The sequence below is a fragment of the Pristis pectinata genome, chromosome 28, assembly GCF_009764475.1.
Source record: "Pristis pectinata isolate sPriPec2 chromosome 28, sPriPec2.1.pri, whole genome shotgun sequence".
NCBI classification, from domain to species: Eukaryota; Metazoa; Chordata; class Chondrichthyes; order Rhinopristiformes; family Pristidae; genus Pristis; species Pristis pectinata.
In genome coordinates, this window is record NC_067432.1 from 16049223 (window position 1) to 16071172 (window position 21950).

Below are 21950 nucleotides of genomic sequence, written 5' to 3' on the forward strand. Positions count from 1 at the left end.
TAAAATTGCTCTGCGTTTTTTTTCTTAGCTCAGGCTTTAATAATCCCATATGATCAGGATTTGACCATCCCGGGGTATCCCCTTGAGTTGATTAATTTTAAGCTTGTTCGCAATGTTTGGGCTGTATCACTGGGAAATGGGTGCAGTAAATTTTAGGGTTGAAGTATTTTAGAACCAGTCTCTACTAATTTTGAACCTCCTGATCCTTTCTCTTGGAAGCTCAGCAGACTTGGGACTGGTTAATACTTGGATGGAATACCTCCTAGGGACACCAGGTACAGCAGCCTTTACTTGGAAAGGAGATGGAGGTCACCTGTACACTGATAATTGGCCATGAGGCAAAGCACATTGCAGTGGGTCAAGATTGATTTTGACTTTGATTCTGGGAGCTGACTACCATTAATTAAAAACAGTCAAGATAGACTTGTATAGCACGAACTTTGGCATTGGCATAATTTGAAAAGTATTCTCTCTAGTTCCCAAGCTTAAAAGTGTTATCCATTTGCTGATATCTTGTTCAGATGAAGAAGAGTCCTGGAGATGTGCAACAGGCTGATCTATGAAGGCAGGTTAAGTGTCAAGTACCATTTCTTGCTTTAAACCTTAGCCCAAGACTCTGACATGACTCTCACTCTTTTAGGTTATGAGAAGTTTGCTATATATCTTTCCCTATATCACATTTCAAGTGTTGATTATGCATTTCAAACATTCCGCTATGCCTATTGAAGATTTTGTGTAGCACAGTATGAGGGAATCTTATTTATTATAAGTGGGTATTTTGTGCACAAGCTGTGGAATTTCCAAAACTAGGCAATCTATGTATTTGAGTGGTGGCTATTGAGCATGTTCAGTGACACACAACAGCATACAACATGTGTTTTGGCATTACTTTTGTAAAATGAATTTGTTTATCTTGGACCTGTGAACAGACCCAAGCCACTTAGATTGAAGAAGGCCTTAACAGGGGAGTCGAGGCCTGTTCTGAGTCAGAGAAAGGGCACCAGCTTCCAGCCAGGGAGCCTATTTTCTGTCAGATAGACTCTGTTTAAAGTATCTTCCTTAGTGTTCACTTCACAAGCCCTTCCCAACCTCACTACTTTTGATCAGTTTGATCCCCTTTTGCTTTGCCTCATGAGCCCCCTCCTTTCACTCCCTGGCATTCACTCAACCATTGGGCATTATGCGTGGTAAAATGTAGTTGCCTGGGGATACGTGAGAAGGAGGGGGAGGTTTGTACACAAAACAAGTTTAATGCACCTTTCTATGTGCTGAGAGGATTCCCTGCCTTTTACTTTCATATGACATCTTTTACTGCTTCTGTTCTTTAGATGTAAATTAGTTGCCATGGTTATATTTTATTATAGCTGACAAGAAAGCTGTCTGTTCTTAAGACCTTTTCCAAATGAGCCCATATTCAGATTGGAGATGACTTTGAATGTCCAAACCAGCATTGCACATTTTCACTTACCGAATTGCCAGGAATCAGGTAACAATTGCTGAGAGAAAAGTTGTCATTAAAGAAGTCATGGCGAAGTGACTTGGGAATGTGGGAGAGATCCAGTACTATTTCTCTCTTGCTGTGGACAAATGAAAGATCCTCCAGGCTGGTTGATCACTGAATAAGGTTATCATAAACTGATCAGTTTTTTAGTGATAGTCAGGCTCACAATTGCTTTCTTCAAGTTATTTGATGAAGAATGTTTTGCTTATTGATGGCCATTAATTTTGTGCTGTAGAATTATTGATCACTTGCAATTATTAAAATGATGTCAATGTTCTATCCGATAGAAATGAATTTTTTCCTGATTTTATTTTGTTAATCATGTTAATAAGTTTGAATATTTCTGCCAGATCTCTAAATCTTTCCTTCATGTACAGTTCTTCCCCAGGTTGCAGACGCCCAACTTGTGTACAGCCTGTACATGTGAACAGGCGTTTGGGAGACTGGCAGAATATATTTGCAGGTTGCTGTGGGGCTGCAGGGATCTTCTGCCGTTTGGGAACTCTGTTGGCGGCAATACCTGAATGATTGAACTAAGTGCCCTGGTTTAACCACACATTACCCTTGGTTGGCTTATGTTTTTATTTTACTATATTGACAGGCAGCCATATTTCCAACTTGCGAACTGTTCAGCTTATTGAATAGTAATCAGGAATGGAATCCTGTCGTAACCTGGGGAAGATCTGTTGTTTCTTTAAAATTAAAGCCTCTTGACTTTGGTGTCATCTTTAGTGCACCTTTTCTGCACCACCTCCTTGGTTTTGGTGTCCATTTCTGAGTATGGAACCCATAAGAGGCAACTGTAGTATGACTGTGGACTTGTATTGATTTGCTATAATGTTGGCCATACTAATTGTAATTATTTTTTTCTCTCTGTGATTCCCTCTCATTTACAACACAAGGTCTTGGTTATTGGAGGTGGTGTTGCTGGTTTGGCTGCTGCTGGTGCTGCAAAATCATTGGGAGCCATTGTTCGTGGTTTTGACACGAGGTAGCATTTCTTTTACAGAAAGTATGTTAGCTATTGTATCCATGGTACAAAGCATGATCATTGTGGTCAGAACATTTGAATTTAAGCAACAATCCGTTGGAGGAACTCAGCGGGTCGAGTAGCATTTGTGTGATGGAAGGAATTGTCGACATTTTGGGTCAAAATCTTCCTCCAGCAAATTGTTGCTCCACATTCCAGCATCTACATTTGAATTTAAACTCCAGAGAAAATTGTTCATGGAAAGGACTTGTTTTAACTTCATGGGCTCAGCCAGAAATTGTTGAGAGATTGATATTAAATTCTTCTGTATAATAGTAGTGGCTAAAGAATTGAATGCAGGAGTCAGCATAATTAATTGGCATTGCTTTCTGAATCGGGAGCATCAAGAGTCAAGCCTCAGTTAATCCAGTTACCCAAAAAATTAATCAATTTAGAAGAGAAATGATTGATTAGTTGGTTAAAAATAGTTGGAATTGACTTTTTGAATCAAGATTTCAATAATAGGTTTGAAAGGGTGGTTGGAGAGCTTTTTGCTGCTCATTAGTGAGAGAAGTTTCTGAGGCCATTATAAATATTCCAGTCGTGAATTACAAATGTTTTTCCAGTCATCAGTGAGGATGGAGAAATGTCCAATTGTGTTTTCTAACCAGTTGACCTAAGACAATCTATCTTGTATAATTCTTGTAGAGATGCAGCCCTGGAACAATTTAAATCTTTTGGAGCAGAACCTCTTCATATTGATGTGGAGGAATCTGGTGAAGGGACTGGTGGATATGCTAAAGAGATGTCAAAAGAATTTATTGAGGCAGAAATGGCACTGTTTGCTAAACAGTGTAAGGACGTGGATATTATCATTACTACTGCACTTATTCCAGGTAATTACAGCTTCGAAACTCAAAATATAAAAGGCTGTGTATGTAATTCACTAAAGATCTTGACATTCTACTTGCAAAATTTCTTTGAGAGTTTGGGTTTTCCCAAAAGATGCATGGAACACTTTTCAATTGTGCAAATTAAAGCCTAGTTTTAATGTGCATGGTATTTATCATCCGTCTTCCTCCTTTGGGAAGCTAGTGCATTTGTTTTGGTTGCATTGGACTGGCAAGACTAAGGTTCTGTAATATAACCCAGATATGTTAAAGGAATGTAACTCTAATTATCGTTGCTTTCTTTTGGTACATACTTCTCTTTTGATGCAGTGATAAATAATAATATGTAACATCACCTATTTAACAGAGTACTGTCCCATATTGAACAGGTATGTTGTCTGCAAACTGGGGCCGATGCCTGTCACCTGGAAGGGGACCTGTTTATTCTTACTCTCTCTGCTTTCTGTCTGACAGCTGGATCTCTGTCCATCCCTGCTGGTGTGTACCTCCAATCCTGTGCTTTGGTGCCAGCTATGTGGCGTGGCACAGTTTGTAGAGCTGCTATCTCGCAGCTCCAGCAACCTGGATTCAACCCTGATCTCTGGTGCAGTCTGTGTAGAGTTTTAAAGTTTTCCCTGTGAGCACATGGGCTTCCTTCCACATCCCAAAGGTGTGGACTGTTTTGGTCACCCTGCTGTAGGAAAAATGCCATTTAATCTAGTAAGAGTACAGAGGAGATTTACGAGGATGTGTCTGGGACTCGAGGGACCGAGTTGTCGAGTCAATTTGAGCAGGCTGGGATTTATTCATTGGAGTACAGGAAAATGAGGGGCAATATTGTAGAGGTGTATAAAATCATGAGGGGGCATAGACAGGGTGAATACACACAGTCTTTCTCCCAGGGTTGGGGAATCAAGAGGGCGTAGGTTTAGGGGGAGAGATTTAATAGGAACCTGAGAGGCAACTTTTTTTTTTACCCAGAGGGTGGTCCATACGTGCAGTGAGCTGCTAGAAGAAGTGGTTGAGGCAGGTACATTAACAACATTTAAAAGGTACTTGGGCAGGTAAATGGATAGGAAGAGTTTAGAGAGAGATGGGCCAAACATCGTCCAAAGTTTGGATGGGAATCTTCATCAACGTGGATCAGTTGGGCCAAATGGCCTGTTTCCCTGCTGTATGATTCTATGACTGGTAGGTTACTTGAACACAATAAATTGCCACTAGCGTATTGGGAGACTTTGATGGGAATTTGGGGAGAAGAAAATGGGACTGTGTAGGATTTGTGTAGTGGGTTCTTAATGGCCAGCATGGACTCGGTGTGCCATCTGACTCTGACACACTCACCCCCTCTTGAGAAGGATCTATTTTCAATGCAGGTAGGAACATGCTTATTCCCAGTGTCACAGTGATCAAATATCTTTCTGATATCCATTGCAGAGCAATTTATGTAAAGAAAGGGGAACTCAGTAAAGTGTCAGAAGACTTCCAGAATCAAGGAAATGTAATTTGAGCCTGGCTACTCCCAAGTGCACATTGGGTTGGGGTTGGGGCCGGGGCAGCTTTGGAATAAAGCTGTAGATCACAGGGCCTGCATCAAATTGGGTGGGTCTGTCAGCCACCACCTGTTTATAAATAAACCCATTGCACTTGAGGGCTGAGGTCTGAACTTCAAATGTTTGACACACAAACCTGGAGGCGAAGGAGTCCTAGCAAGAATCCTGCTCCAGCTGTGTTCGTGAGCTGGGATAGGATTCTTGGCAAGGGTCAGATCGGATAATAAAACAAAAATATGGTTCTTCTGGTTGGGTTTGGACTGGCTGATGTTGGGTTGGATTCTGGCCTTGTATTAATTTTGAACCCAAACTGACCTCTAATCATAATATAAGACTGTACTTTGAAGATGAGATGCAATGTAGGAAGAAATACATATAAGTACGAATTGATTGAAGCATCTTTGCTTCAAATGGAGCAGAATATTTAATTGTTTTCAGCTGACTGAATGCAGTATGTGGAATAAGTGGAAACAATGTAGAGCATGAAAAGTATATGCAACCACACTTCTGTTAAAATTTTTGCTCTTTCAGAATGGAGTAGGACAGATTCATGCTTCGACAGGCATGGACTCATTGGGCCGAAGGGCATGTATCCATGCTGTATTGCTCTATGACACAATATTGTGTTTCTCAAGTCATGCAAAAGGAAGGCCAACCGGTTAATGTTTCTCTAATACTACTTGATATGTGGGCTTACAGGAAAACGGGCACCTGTTCTCATCACCAAGGATATGGTAGAAACAATGAAGGATGGTTCTGTCATCGTTGATCTTGCAGCTGAAGCTGGTGGAAATGTAGCTACAACAAAACCTGAAGAAATTTATGTTCATAAGGTTAGCAATTCAAAAGTAATTCAGAAGATTTTTTTGTTAATTGTTTTCTGTAAACTTCAGCTTTGTTAACTCTGTTTTCTGATTTATTAGGGTGTGACCCACATAGGTTATACGGACCTGCCAAGCAGAATGTCCACACAGGCCAGTAGCCTGTACTCAAACAATGTCCTGAAATTGTTGAAGGCGATAAGTCCTGACAAGGAATACTTTTACTTTGAGCCCAAAGATCAATTTGGCTATGGTACAGTTGACCATGTTATCAGAGGCACTCTGGTAATGCAGGTGGGTATTCCTGATGTATGCAGTTTTGACTAAATTATAAAAAGACTCAAAGTAGTTAAAAAAAAAAAATTAAAATCTCTTGTTATGCAATAAATTAAACTTGCATTTTAGTTTAATCATTTTCCTAAAAATGAGGTTGAATTGGACAGTGTGATACTGGTGTAAGATTATTAAATGGGCTGTACTATCAGCAGGGTGTACTCTCCTTAAGCTTCTCTGCTGACCTACAGAGAACCTTCATGTGTCAATTCATTCCCATGGTCAGTTCCATATTTAAATGATGCCTTTCTCCCCTCAAATCCAATTTCAGTTCAGCTTCTACTAAAATCAGAGAGGAAATGTAAAATCAGGAGTGAGAGATAATGGGCATAGTAGTGGATGAAATATGGTGCGTTAGCATATGTGTGAGAACTTTGGTCAGTTGAACCTAGAATAAAACTAATGGATCACTTTAATTTTGGTTTTATATTAATTGTCCATTTTGTATTATCGCAAAAAATGTTTCAAATCAACCAATGATATGGAGCAATCTCATATGCATGACTAATGGTAACAATGATTAAGTTGTCTTTCAATTACTTGTCTATAAATGTGTGGGAAATTTTCAGATTTATTAATTAAGGAGGTTGTGTTAATTATTCCATATTAGCTGATAATAAGTAAATGGCTAACTGATCCACATAATTGAAAGAAGAATCAACTGATTGATAGGGTCGAAAATTTGACATTGTGTTTAAAAGAAGTGCCTATAAGGCACACACATTCATTGCATGAAGTGAATGTGTGTCTTGTAGTCATGTGTATGTATTGTGCATTTACATTTTGTAGCTGTAGATGTGCTACAGATACAATTTGCAGCTTTACCAACCATTTGACTTTGCTCAACCTCTAACCCACTGACCGGTCAAATTCAAAGACCACCTTCTTCCACCATATAATGTTCCCCCTCCAGAACTTTGCCTATATCCAACCCGTGGCATATTACATTTGCCTATCATTCTAGCGGTTTGCGTAATGCTATTACAGCACCAGCGACCCAGGTTCAATTCCGGCTGCTGTCTGTAAGGAGTTTGTACGTTCTCCCCATGTCTGCGTGGGTTTCCTCCGGGCGCTCCTGTTTCCTCCCACATTCCAAAGACTTATGGGTTAGGAAGTTGAGGGCATGCTATGTTGGTGCCGGAAGCGTGGCGACACTTGCGGGCTGCCCCCAGAACATCCTAAGCAAAAGATGCATTTCACTGTGTGTTTCGATGTACATGTGACTAATAAAGATATCTTCTTGTTACTTGCCCATATACTTTGGCAATTGATGCCTCAGTTTTAAAATTTTCATCCTGTTATCCATCTTTTCAAACTCGTCCAGCCAATGGAATGTTTGTGTTCCACCAACACTCTACCTTTTCACACTTCCTTAGATCCCACCACCACCCCACCATTGTTAGCAATGGCTTCAGCTGTTTAGGTCCTAGGCTCTGGAATTTCCTTCCTGAAGTGCTCTGCCTCTCTTAGGTTTTATCAAGGGTGACAAACAATCTCTGAACAAGTTTCTAATATCACCACCTTTGCCTCCATCAACTTAATGACTGATTGTGGATTTTTGATGTACTTTGGGTGTTTATGTCAATGCAAATTATTTTAGATTGAACCACTTTTGATTTCGAACAAATTAACTTTAGATGTGGATTACAAGTGAGGCTAATTAAGCCTCATATAGAATGACACATTTGTAAAAGTGATGGAATTGTGAAGATCTAACACTTTCTACTTTTGCATACAGGAAGGCAAAAACCTGTTTCCAGCACCCCAGCCTTTAAATGTTCCAGAGAGTGCACCTGTCAAGCAAAAATCTGTGGCAGACATTGAAGCAGAAAAGGAGGCCATGATTTCTCCTTTCACAAGGACAATGACCTCTGCCAGTGTTTATACAGCAGGTGAGGGAACGAAGAACATGAATGGTATTTAATGTTCATTAGACAATGGTCTGATTTTCCTGGTGTCATTAGGCAAAAGGCTGGACTGAAAGGTACCTGCTTTGCAAGGACTCCATAATGTAACTAGTGTCAAATTTACTGAAAGAACTATTCTGTGACTTCGGAGATTTTGTTGTTTTGATGGCATGTTTGTCACTGCAAATTCTCCATCCCCCAAGAACACCCAAGAGTGCACAAGGGAATAAAGTTATAAACATGCAGAGAGAGTTTTCTCATGGGTTTTATTTTGTGCTGGTGTTCTTGTATGAATTCTCATCCAAGTACAGAATGGGCTAAATTCTGGTTAGCTTTTGAGAATGTGCATTTTCAGAGTTGCATGCCCTTGAACAATACCTCTTAGCACAAATGTGCTAACTACTGTTTCATCATTTAATGTTGTGATAAACAAACTCCTATTTGATTTACACATTCTTTAAATCAGATCAAAGTAATTTGTATTATCGATTTATTGATAATGGGGATGCATTCAATAACATTGAGTTGACATCTCTGTACATAGACAATTGATGTATTGTTACAATATTTGATCAGTAAGTAATACGAAATTCATAATGCTGGTAATTAAGTGCCTATGAAAGATTTTGATTAATGGAGTATTACTGGAAAAGCACTAACTAATGTTGATTCACAGGTTTGGTTGGAACATTGGGATTAGGAATAAGCTCTCCAAATGCCGCTTTTACTCAGATGGTCACAACGTTTGGCCTAGCAGGCATAGTAGGTTATCACACTGTGTGGGGCGTCACTCCAGCTCTCCATTCGCCACTAATGTCGGTCACGAATGCTATCTCAGGTAAGTAGTTTATAAAGTGACATACAGTGTTATTCATAGTGTTCTTACAATATATTGTACAAGGCCCTAAATTGGACTGCGAAGCCCAGAAAATGGGGAGGGAGTGTGGGCAAAGTTAATTGTGAACAATACATTTTTTTAATTAAAAGTGATGATTTGTAAATTATCAGTTGGCACATTTGTTTCTGAGGAAATAATTGCTTAAATCCTTTTTCTTAAATTGTTTAAAAACCTTTTCCACCTATCCTTTGAGTTGAGGTATGGAGTTCGACACTAGGGTTGTACACGACGCCCATTAGGACTGCATCATAGGAAAATTGTGACTGCACTGGGGAGGGTGCCCAGAATATTTACAAAGGTGTTGACAGTACTGGAAAGTTGTAGTTATGAAGAAAGATGGAGAAGCTCGGATTGTTTTCTTTGCTGAGGGGAGACTTGACTGATTTGTATAAAATTATGAGGGGCCTGGATAGAGTAAATGGGGGGGGGGGAATCCAGGGCCATAGATTTGTAGTAATTGGTGAAAGGGGAGATGATGAAAAAAATGTTTTCAACCAAAGAATAATGGGGGTTTGGAACTCGTGCCTGAAAGCATGGTAGAGCCAGAAACCTTCACCACAGTACTTAGACAGCTATGGCCTGCAAGAATATCAATATAGTGATGGAAGGTGGGATTGGACTGGTTAGTCTTTCTTGACTGGCACAAATACAATGGGCTGAATGACCTCCTGTGAGACCCGCTATTAACTATGTTGTGGCTCCTATTGCTGTCCTTCCTCCATTATCAGCCATTATTCTTCAGCAAGAATCAGATAGTGAGCAGTTTGGCACTCTGCACTGGTGCCCCAGAGAGGCATGGGTGGCAGATTTGCTTCCCCTTGTATCTGTGCTGAGGGAGACATGACGTAGCACTTCCTGATCTAGCCCCAGGTGCAGTTCCCACCTCCCTGCTGATTGCTGCCCTCACCAGCGGGACAGGCTGATGCCCAGAAACCTCTGCAGGCAGTCCTCCATTTATCCCTTCATCTGGGCCTGCACATACTAATCGCACTAATTCCTTTCAATCTTAACTGCACAAGAATCTAGTAATTCATCATCGATTTAGGTGTCCTGTTTTTAGAAATTGCTGATAATAATCTGTAAGCACTGTGAGCAAATGCCTAGGAGTATTTTTTTTTTAACAAGGATAACTTAAGCAGATGCCATCACATCTTTAGCCTTTGATATTCTTTGGCCTCCCTTGGCACCATTGTTATTCAAATACCAGGATATCCACCAGAAAGTTTCCTGCCTATGCCTTGGCCTCTGATTTGATGTTAATGGGATGTTAGTGGATTTCTATCCTGCCATTCTAGATGTGCTTGCAGGAACATAGTTAATAACATGTGCATGGTGACAGCAGGTATTAACCCCTCTAGGATAACTTGTATTGGAAAATGATACTTATATTGGTCAAGCAGACTGTGATCGGTAAATGAATGGAACCAAGTTTTCTTCCTTTCAGTTTAGAATGTTGTGTTTCCAGCTTCTAATAGAATGTGACCAGAAATGGCAACACAGTGGGACTGAATTTCTAAGTGCCTCTCCACAGGGCCTCTCAGTAGGAGAAAATATAGCCCTTTGTCCTAGGATATCATAAAGGACTTCAGAATCAGATTTATAATCACTGACTTATATGTCGTGAAATTTGTTGTTTTTCATCAATGGTACAGTGCAAAGACAAGAAAATAATTACAGTGCAAAGACAAGAAAATAATTAAAATTACTATAAATTACAAAATAAATAGTGCAAAGAAAAATAGGAATAACAAGGTAGTGTTCATGGACCATTCAGAAATCTAAGGGGAAGAAGCCATTTTGGTAAAGTTACACAGAAAGAAATAAAAAAGTGATTTCTAAAAATGAGTTTTCCTTCAGTTTGTAATTTTGCTCTTGTGCTCCCATTTTTAGGACTTACAGCTGTAGGTGGTCTAGTTCTAATGGGAGGAAATTACTTGCCATCAACTGTTCCTCAAACGCTTGCCCTGTTGGCTGCATTTATATCATCGGTTAATATAGCAGGTAGGTTGTAAAGGGTGTCACTATAACCAATGTAAGTGAATGTGAGTAACTGAATTGAGATTTAGCCCTTCAGTCCATTATTGAACCATCTTTCTTACACAATTAACAAAAGGGATTAAGTTTCTTCTTCTTTGTTAAAGTTTCAGTGCAGTTAGATCAAAAAAACCTGAAGTCCATAGAAACATTAATGTGTGGGAAAGAGGATTGGGTGATTTTCCAGAGTTGATGTATAAGTCATTTTAAATAGTGAATGAGAATGAATGTGGGTTGCTCTTTCATTTGGGAAACCTGTGAATTGTCAGAGACCATCCCCACCTTCAGTAGGATCTCTCTCCTGAGAGCAATTCATTTTCTATGTTTTTGTTTTGTAGGGCTGAGCCAACAGAATCTTGCAATTCCAAATCAACACCCCCACACTCCCAATATTTGTACATTATTTTTGAAGTGTTTTTTGATAGTATTTAAATTTAATTTTAATTTTAATTTTCAACCAAGGGAATCCTGACTTTACCCCAGACTGGGTACTTAGCACCTTGGTTCTTTCTACACCCTTGTTTCTTTTCCATGAGCAGCTTGTTAAGTCTCTTCCTAAAGGATTAGCGTCACCATACTTCCCATCAGGTTTAGATCTTATAGTACCACCCACTACACAATATTGACCAAATCACTTTATTCAGTGATATTGAAAAGGCATTTATTTAGATTAGAAGCAGTTTGCTTTAATTCATTAGCTGGCAATGATTTTTTTTAAACCCTTTTAATTATCCCCACTTGCCTGATGTTTTATTTCACTGCAAGCACTGGAGTTAAAATTATATTTGTAAATGTGCTATTTCAGGTGGTTTCCTTATTACGCAGAGGATGTTGGATATGTTCAAACGTCCCACAGATCCACCCGAATACAACTATCTGTACTTGCTACCTGGAGCGGCATTTGTTGGTGGCTATGGTGCTGCTTTGGCCAATGGATACAGCATAGAGCAGGTTGAGTTTGTTTCCTTTTTGTTCATTGCTAATTCCAGCTTGTTTCTGATTGTGTTATTGAGTATATTTTGTGTTTTGGTTCATTGCATCTCGTTTCGTATTTTCACAATTCTTGTTTCATTGTATGCACTAATGGAACAAAATTAATAATCACCCAAAATATCTTTTTCTTTATTATCTGATATTCTAATCTAGCAGGTAAGCCATCGAGGGTTGAAATTTCTGTATAATGCTTTTGGTTTTTTTGTTAAATTGATTGGTATACTGTTTTAAAACCATTCAGAATTGAATTGTTTTAATCAGTTTACTGGCTGCACTGGAGTTCTTCTAATAGAACTTGACATGAATGCATCAATAGTTCTCTACCAGAGAAAATATAACTTCTCCAAAGCCCAAGCCATCATCATGTCTATCTCAATTAGATAGTTTACATTGGCTAACATTATTGTAAAACAGCTGCTTTTGTTCTTTTCATTAACTAGCCGTATAGTATAAATTCTGGTTAAGCAGCAAGCTTAATTCGTTTTAATTCAGCATTTTGGTTCAGTTTGATTTTACACTTGTTTTCAATTGTTAGCAACTCATGTAATAATGAAGTTGGTTGTTTAAAGGAAACCAAAATTCAATTTAAGTTTCATTTCACCTGAGAAATGACCAAACATCAGACGTCCCTCTTAATCCCTCAGGCTTGGTTTACCTTTTCCCTTTTGGAAGTATCATGGCTTTTTTTCTTTTACAATTGAAGTGCTATGTGCCCATGGTTTGTTGTTCCTATTGGGCATTACTTAGGATACCAAATCTGAGCCCTTGACTGGTAAAATAGATCCCTTTGTATCAGCCCTAAGAGTTCTAGCTTGTGTAAGCAAAATCCAGGTGTTCATTGTATGCACTAATGTAACAAAGTTAATAATCAGCCAAAATATCTCTTTCTCTTTATTATCTGATATTTCTAATCTAGCAAGTAAGCCATCAGGGGTTTAATAGTCTGTATATTTATTTAGTTGGACAATGGGGCAACTATTTTCTAAATAAAAATGTATTCTGGCTTGAACGTGTTCTAAAGAGCTAATAAAATTCAAGTTGTATAAAAAGTGATATTGTAAATGAAGATCCCTGATTCAAGGTAGCTCCTAAGTATTACCAATTTCCATGGCAAAAAGGAACAATCAAGTCCAAACATTTCTTATTGGCAACAAAACTACAATGCTTAAACCCAGCTGGAACACCAAATTAAGGACAGGTGAACAATTTTTGAAGCAATTATGTCCTTTTAGGCTGTGCAGTATTTGTGATTCTCCTGTTTAAACTTGTTTGATCTGCCCACAGTACAGGAAACAACAAAAATGAAAAATGCATCCAAATAGTGATTATTACAAGTAGCTCCACATAAAGATGAGTTTTTTTTCTACGTAGTACTAACTTTTTGGAAGATGTTTAATTATTTTCTTGTCTTCTGTTAAAACTGAATGGAGTATTTGAAGTATTGGGTTTATTAGTGTGGGCATTAAATTATCACTGTTATTGTTATGATAAAAAATATTATTGTAAAATAATATATTTTTTGCTCTTGCAGATGATGTATCTTGGTTCAGGCCTGTGCTGTGTTGGTGCACTGGCTGGCCTTTCTGCACAGAAAACGGCCAGATTGGGAAATGCACTGGGCATGATTGGTGTAGCTGGTGGTCTGGCTGCAACCCTGGGTGCAATTAAACCCTCACCTGAGCTCCTTGGTCAGATGTCTACTGCCATGGCAATGGGTGGAACCTTAGGTGAGAAAACCAAAATTGTTTACTGTGACTGCCAAAGAAGATGCTTTCTGAAAGTTAGCATGACATCTTCAATAATTATTTCTTAATCCCACAACTGCTTGACCTAGATCTGTCTGGCATACTTTCAGTTTTGTTTAATTTGGTTAAAATGATGCGTTCAATTTTATGGCAAAGTAAGTGGAATGTCATCTGGAAAGAAAATTTTCCCTGGCATTCTGCCATTGAAGGTGTCTGTCTCTGGTACATTATCCTCACTGGCAGCAGTTCACCTCCAGTGTGATATTGCTAAAGCAATTGGCTGATTTTTTAAAGCCAAATAATTTTTTGGTTAGAAGCAAGATTGAATCACAAGGGTCAAATGGGGCGGATGTGGAGTTGTTAGGATTATGTGCGTGCTAAATTGCAGAAGGCATCAAATGGTATGGATTGCAAGATAAATATTCTGGAACATTGGTTGATTCCCCTTTTGAGGTTCAGCGTGAACCCAGATAAAGGTAAACTCTTTGCCCATCCCATTTCATTTTTTGAATAATGGTAGACATACACACATCCAGTGGTTAGAGAATATTTCACAGTGGAAACTAAACCTGCTAAGGTTGGTCGTCTCAGAGTGAGAGTACATTCAGTCCATTATGTAGTCAGGCTTGACTACCACTGGGTCTTCCTGCTTACATATCCACAAAAAAAAGCTGCAGATGCTATAAATCTGAAATAAAAACAAAATGCTGAAAACACTCAGCAGGTCAGGCAGCACCTGTGAAAAGGAGTAACAGAGTTAATGTTTCATATTGATGACCTTTTGTCAAAACTGCTACATATAAAGTTTTTTGGGAGAGAGGCAGTGATCTTCTGCTTTGCTGGTATTGAAACCATTTGACAATAATCTGTAATATAGATGCAATTTACATTGCAATAATACTCCACATGTGCAGAATGAACCTCCAAGACCTCCAGCATTACATGGACAATCAGGAAGAGGGAAAGGGCAGAGTGAAAAGTTAGTCTTGGGGAGAGGTGGTAAAGCAGAGTGACTGAGTGATTTAACACTCAATTGCCTGGACCCTCTTAGGGTTGTGAGAGGGAGATGTGACTGACTGGCATCAAGGCCCTGGAGGTTAGAATATTTTAGTTAGCAGGGATCAGAGGTCTGTGATGGTGTTGGGGAAGAATGGCTTGGGACTAGCAGTTGGTAGGACAGACTGTGGCTTAGCAATAGGGAGAAAATGCATAGGGGGTTGAACATTAAAGAGTTGAATTGGAAGACTGCTATTTTCACTGGAGGGGATTTGAGCAAAGTAGGGCAGCAAATGCTGGGGGTAGGAGAGGTCAGTGCAGTGCAAAGTTAGGAGGACCCCGAGGGTGAAGCTAAGTCATCCAATTTTTTGGTAGGGATCCTAGTCCAGAACTGCACAAGAACAAGTGTGTTACCCTGGACTGCCCAATGGTTAGTGCTCCCAGGACAATGTAGTCCAAGTGACCCCATATCAGGACACAAGAGTGACTTGCAGGTGCCTGGTCAGATCTCAAGAACAAAGTAAAACAAATTGGAAGTTGTTCTTGCCATATTTCACTCTGGGAGGGTGGAATTGATTTTCATTTGTATAATACTGGAAAACAACAGTGTTGTGCAACTGAATTTCTCGGCAATTGGATCTTTAAAAGGGGAAATGAAAGGCTGGTGGATAAGAAGGAATATAGATAAATGTTGGAGGAGAGTATGAGCGTTCACAAAGGTATTGGTTTATTATTGTCACTTGTACTGAGGTACAGTGAAAAACTTGTCTTGCATACCATTCAATTTATTACACAGTGCGGATACATTGAGTTAGTACTGAGTGCATTGAGGTAGTACAGGTAAAAAAAAAACAATAATAGAGTACAGAGTAAAGTGTCACAGCTACAGGGAAGTGCATTGCAGGTAGACAATAAGGTGCAAGGTCACAACAAGGTAGATTGTGAGGTCAAGAGTTCATCTCAACGTGTAAGGGAACCGTTCAATAGTCTTATCACAGTGGGATAGAAGCTTTCCTTGAGCCTGGTGGTATGTGCTCCTCTATCTTCTACCCGATAGAAGAGGAGAAAAGAGAGAATGACCCGGGTAGGTGGGGTCTTTGATTATGCTGGCTGCTTCACCAAGACAGCGAGAGGTATAGACAGAGTCCATGGAGGGGAGGCTGGTTTCTGTGATGCACTGGGCTGTGTCAACAACTCTCTGCAGTTTCTTGCAGTCCTGGGCAGAGCAGTTGTTGTACCAAGCAGTGATGCATCCAGAAAGGATGCTTTCTATAGTGCATTGATAAAAGTTGGTGAGTGTCAAAGGGGACATGCCAAATTTCTTTAACCTCCTGAAGAAGCAGAGGTGCTGGTGAAGGATATTCTGGAGGGGGAGTGTAAACAGCTGGTAATCACAGTACATATCAGTGACAATGTCAGGGACGAGGTCCTGCAAGCTGAATATGTGGAGTTAAGAAACAAAAGGACAACAAAGATGGTCATCTCAGGATTAGGAGGATATTATGGGAAGTGGGAGGATAAATGAGGTGGTTTGTGGAATGGTGTATGAGGGTGGAATTAAGATTCCTGTGGCATTGGGACTAGTGCTGGAAAAGGTTGGATCTGTACAGGCTGGTAGGACCGCGACCAATATCTTCACTAGGATGCTTGTTGGGAGAGTGTAAACAAATATGGCAGGGGATGGACATCTGAGCAGGGAACTAGAGGAGAGAACAGCAAGGATAGAAATGAGTCAGAAGAATAGAAAGTAGAAGAGGAAGGCAGGGAAGGAAGACAGCCACGACGGAGAGGAAAGGTGGTAAAAAGACAAAATTAAGAGATCCATATCTAAACGCCTGCAGTATCTAATATCAGTGAATTCATAGCGCAAATGGGGATAAACTGGAATGATCAGATAGCTATCACAGACATGGTTATGAGGAGATCAACAATGGAAATTAATTGATGATATTTGGGAAGGACGGGTAGCTCTGCTAATAAGAGATGAAATAAGTACAGCTGTGAGATTTAGAGTTTACTTGGGAGGAGACTTTAAGGGAGAAAAACAGGAAAGAAAACAGTACAGTAAAACTGTTAATCTGACACCATCAGGACCACGGCACTGCTGGACTAGCAAATTTTTTGTGCTATTAAATGTCATTCAACTTTTTAGATGTTACACAGTCGAATGAAGCAAATTTTCCAGTAAACTTGTAAGCTTCAAGGGAGCACAGGCATCAAAGACACAAAGTAGTCAGGGAAGCATGGGAAGTAGCCCAGGTGATCCAGATGCCAAATGATCAGGATTTCTGAATAGTTGAATAGCGGATTGTCTGAGTTTTACTGTCAAGGAAGTAATGTACATGGTAGCCACACTGTAAGGTACAGTACAAATCAAAAAGTAATCAGGGCATGTAACAGAGTAGTACATTAATCATAGGTGACTTCAGTCTACAAGTAGATTGGGTTAATCCAGTTGGAAATGGTAGCCATGAGATTGCATTTGGGATAGTTTCCTAGAGTAATATGTTACGGAACCAACCAAAGAACAGACTACTTTGGATCTGATAATGTGTAACAAGATAGATTTAATAAATGATCCCAGGGCAAAAGATCCCCTGGGAACAAGTGATCGCAGCATGACAGAATTTAACATTCATTCTGAGAATGAAAAATCTGGGTCTGATATCTGTGTTAAACTTAAATAAGGGAATTAGGAAAGAATGGGGATAGTTGGCTAAGGTGGCCTGGTCAAATAGATAAGTAAACATGACAATAGACGAGCAGTGGTGAAGGTCAGAGATAGTTTGAGTCCCAGGAAAAATGTATCCTAGTGAGGAGGTAACATTCCTTGAGTGGATGAACCAGCTATTGGAACATTGAGGGCATAATGTTGAAAAAGAAAGCTTAAAAGGTGGCAAAAGTTGGTGGTAGGCCTTAAGATGAATTCAGAATCCAGCAAAGGAGATCTTTTTTAAAAAAAACAAGTAGGAGAGAATAAACTGAGGACTGAAAAGTGAGAAATATAAAAACTGACAAAAGGTTGAATGGGTTGGGTCTGCATTGTTTGGAGTTTAGAAGAATGTGAGCAGATCAAATTGAAACATAAAAGATTCTTAGAGGGCTTCATGGGATAAATGCTGGGAGGTTGTTTCCCTTCGTGGGAGAGTCTAGGCTCATGGCATCATTTTATAAATGAAGGGGCACCTTTTTAAAACTTGGATGAGGAAGAATTTCTTTCAAAGGGTTGAGAGTTTTGGGAACTCCATGTCTCAGAAAGCTGGAGGCAGAATTCTTGAATATGTTCAGAAACAAAATTAGATTTTTAGTTGGTGAGGGAATCGAGAGTTGTGGAGACAGGATGGGACAGTGGACTTCAGGAAAGTTGGATCAGCTGCAATCTCTTCGAACGGTGGAGCAGGCTTCTGGGCTGAAAGGCTTACTTTTGTTCCTTTTATTTTGAGGTCTTAAAACTAGTGTACTATAAGGCTGTTTTGAAGCAAAAAACAGGATATTGGTCAGCTTGGAGTACAAGGATTAGTGAAGCTTGTCAAAGGGAGTGCTGTACTGTTCTCTGGTTCTAAAACTTTGTGGGGATGTTTGAAGTACAGACGCTCATGGGAGTTGATAAGAGATGAGAGAGAAGGGCTCATGAGAGATGGTGTTGGTTTTCCAGTACTGTGGAAATGTTGGTACATTCAGGTCCAACAAGACAAGCAGGGGATAATTTTGAAATAATTTGGGAATCAATGGAGAAGGCAGGGTGACATAATATCAAGATACAGAAAATGACTTTGGAATAATATAAGCAAGATGTGAAGACTAAAAGCTGAAAGAAAATGCTCTATTGTCCATCAGAGGTGATGGTTTGGAGACTTGAGGTGCTTGTTGGAGGGGATGCAAACGTTATGTTAATTAAAATGAATAGATACTGGTTCCAAAAACTAATGTGAATAATGCCTAGGTCATGGTGAATATAAGTCACAGTGTGTTTAGAAAGGTATTTGATTGCAAGCCCCTTTTTATTAGCAGTAGATGGTGCTGTTGCTGAGAAAATAAGATCAAAATATTTTGAGCAATATTCAGTGTGTACTCAGAATTCCATAGTCAAATACAGTGAAGGATTTGTTTATTCACACTGTCTGAAAGTCCACCAACGGATAATCAAGTTGGAGTAAAAGAATATGCCTGCCATTCATTATAACATCTCTGTCCCCTCATTTTATGCATTCTTTTAAATGATCTAAGGCTGCTAAGCTGTGTCAATTGAGCTTGCTTTAGTTCTGCTTGATTACTTGGAAAAAACAGTTATTAATGTTGTATCAATAGAAAATCAAGTTATACTTTTCAATATTTTCATTTGCTCAAAAGACAAAATTCAATGGTACAAATATATGTTATTACATCTTAAGATCTAAGATTTCTTTATTAGTCACGTGTACATCGAAACACACTGTGAAATACATCATTTTGCATAGTGTTCTGGGGGCAGCCCGCAAGTGTCGCCGCGCTTCTGGCGCCAACGTAGCATGCCCACAGCTTCCTAACCCGTACGTCTTTGGAATGTGGGAGGAAACATGAGCACCCAGACAAAACCCATGTAGACACAGGGAGAACGTACAAACTCCTTACAGACAGTGGCCGGATTTGAACACAGATACATGAATGTTGATTAAAACAATTGGTGGTTTGGTCATATGTTGGTTATACATGAAATGTTCCAAAATTCCTCATCAAATTGACTAGAAGTGAATGATTGGATGCTTAATTCTTGTATATTTATTTTCATTTGTTTAAGATCTTAAATATTGTCTATTATATAAGATCATTGCAAAACAGTGCATGATATCCTTCCCAGTATCAGCCTCCCTTAGCTTTGCTTTACAATGCAGTGATTCTAGGTCATTTCTGCAAATGAAACAGTTAACATGTTTCCACCAGTCAGTGAAGCAGTAATAAGAGGATATGAAATTTTATGATAGTTGAGAAAAAGAATGAGGTTAGCAAAGGAAAACCTAGCCTAGCAGCAGAGGATAACTTAATATATAATGTGGTTCTGAGCTGAAACTTGAACCAATCTTGCAAGCCTTTCCCAATGACTATTACAGTTTAACTTGTTTTCTTTGGATAAAAAAGTAATCAATATCCTTAAAATACAAGGTGGCACTGATAATATGGTTATATGTGATTTGTATGAATTATACTGTTATTGCAGAACAAAAGTAAAGGAGCAATACAAAGAAGCAATTTCCCTCAGAACTGTTTCCAAATATTTTCCACTTAAGTTTTTAAGCTTTATGGAATATATTTTGCTTGGACTTGGTAACTTTGGCTGTTCCCATAGACATCTCTTGTATCCCCTATGGATTAGTCTGTACTTTCATATATAGGTACATGTATCAAATCCAAGAGGTTGAATAGAAAACCATTCTTGGTGTACTAGAATGGCATTTTTCACAAACTATGGTAGATACATGTATTCATTTGACCTTTTGAAATAAACATTGAAACTCCCATGCAACTTTGCTCAAAAAGGTAAGCAATTGTAAGGATGCTGTCCAAGATTCCTTCCTCGGCCAAAGCCACCAAAACAGACTACTTGGCCATTTGTGTCTCATTCTCTTTTATAACATCTTGATGTAATTGTCGCTAGACTCCAAAGAAATTTATTGTATGTGCAACTTTATGAGACATTTTATGAGAGGCATTGTAAGGAGTTTTTTGGTTCAAATGTCAGGATTATGGATTGGCTTTTTTTAAATGAACTCATTCCTAGACTCCATTTGTTTTTGTGACCAGAGTAGTGTCTGAATTTTGGCCTAGTAGAATGCACTTAATCTCGGTGTTTGAATTTAGTTTTTGCAAGAATTGTGAAAGACACTGTTAATTTTAAAGTAACACAAGCTTTCAATAACATTGTGGCAAGTTTTGTGATAGATATACGATTTGCTTCTTTCTCTATAGACACTGCTTGGCCTGCTGAGTATTTCTAGCATTTCCTGTGCCTATTAACCATTGTACTATTGTGATAAAACAATGGAACATTTTTACAATTCCTGTATTAAGTTATCAGCATGCCACTAGGCATCTCTAATAATGTGGTGGAGAATGTTTTGTGCTACATTTGTTCACACCAGATCTTACCAGGCGTGCTTGATATTGAAGCTAGGTCCTTAAAGTAGAAAATGTTGCATTTCCCAGAATTAGTCTTTCACTTGGCACAAAAATATGTTGGATGAATATTATGAGGAAGAACCACACATAGTGATATCCATTTCCTAAATTGAAACAGATGGTTACTTGTGCAGTAATTTGACAATAGAATAAGTTAGTAAATTTCATTATGCATATCTGATTTGGACTTTTAAAGCAATCTAATTATTTTAGAATGAAGGATAGGTAAAATAATAATGCTAATTTGTGTTTAGTTACAAAATAACTTTGAGGAAAATGGATAATGCTTTTACTAAGGTTGCTAACTAATGGGCATTCTAATAATGGAAACATTTGTTCAAAATTTTGTTAAATCTTTCCCTGTAATACAATGATTTCATTGTAGGTGCAGTTAGATAAATGAGGTGCTGTGTGCTACCAGGGTGTTCACATATTTCACCTCTTTACTGCTAGGGGAAATAGCATAATTGTTTTGAAACTCTCCATCTTATTGATATGGACTAGCTGTAACAGTTTTTAATGGTACCTAGAGTCCTGTAAAAGTTTGGTATCCAGACAGATTATGTAACTATAATAACGATGACAGAAATACAACACATACTTTGCTCCATTAGAAACCCAACACTGTAGCCTTTGGATTTTTGGAAAATACCTTTCTGGAAATGTCACTTTGTAAATTAATGTTTTAAAATGTATTTTTGGTGTTTTATTCATTTTGTGCAGTGTAGCAATTTATTTCCCCACGGTTTCCCAAACGTGCAGTCGTGGATACCAAAATTCAGTGCAGCTGGCAGAAGTACTAGCATACTCCAGACTGTTATATTAAAATAGGTTAGCACAAGGCCACCAGTGTTAGAATTCACGTACAGTTGAAAACAGGATCAAAAATATACTTGGTCTTAAGGATCTGTACTCAAGATACCAATGGTAGCAGCAGCAGTTAAAACAAACTGAATTTTCCTTATTTTCCTTTCTTTGCTTTGCTTTATTTAAATTTGTTTGACTAGTTCTAAATTTCCTTTGCTTTTTTTTTTGCTTTGCTTCACTTCATTTATTTTTGCCTCTCTTTAGATTTTCATGTTTGACCCTCTATCCACATGCCCGTTCCAAATTGAGACAAAGGATCTGTGTGATTTACAATTACTGTCTACAGATT

The 21950-nt window shown here is 38.8% G+C and overlaps 1 protein-coding gene across 1 annotated transcript in view; it reads left to right on the plus strand.

The window, feature by feature from the left end:
* LOC127584113 (NAD(P) transhydrogenase, mitochondrial-like) overlaps positions 1–21950 on the plus strand; it is a 59328-nt gene that overhangs the window by 17589 nt on the left and 19789 nt on the right. Inside the window, exons 6-14 of the mRNA XM_052040692.1 lie at positions 2404–2492; positions 3180–3367; positions 5614–5747; positions 5838–6029; positions 7807–7960; positions 8652–8813; positions 10764–10874; positions 11713–11858; positions 13432–13627. Of these exons, the coding sequence (XP_051896652.1) occupies positions 2404–2492; positions 3180–3367; positions 5614–5747; positions 5838–6029; positions 7807–7960; positions 8652–8813; positions 10764–10874; positions 11713–11858; positions 13432–13627 (1372 nt within the window). The remainder of the gene's footprint in view (positions 1–2403; positions 2493–3179; positions 3368–5613; positions 5748–5837; positions 6030–7806; positions 7961–8651; positions 8814–10763; positions 10875–11712; positions 11859–13431; positions 13628–21950) is intronic.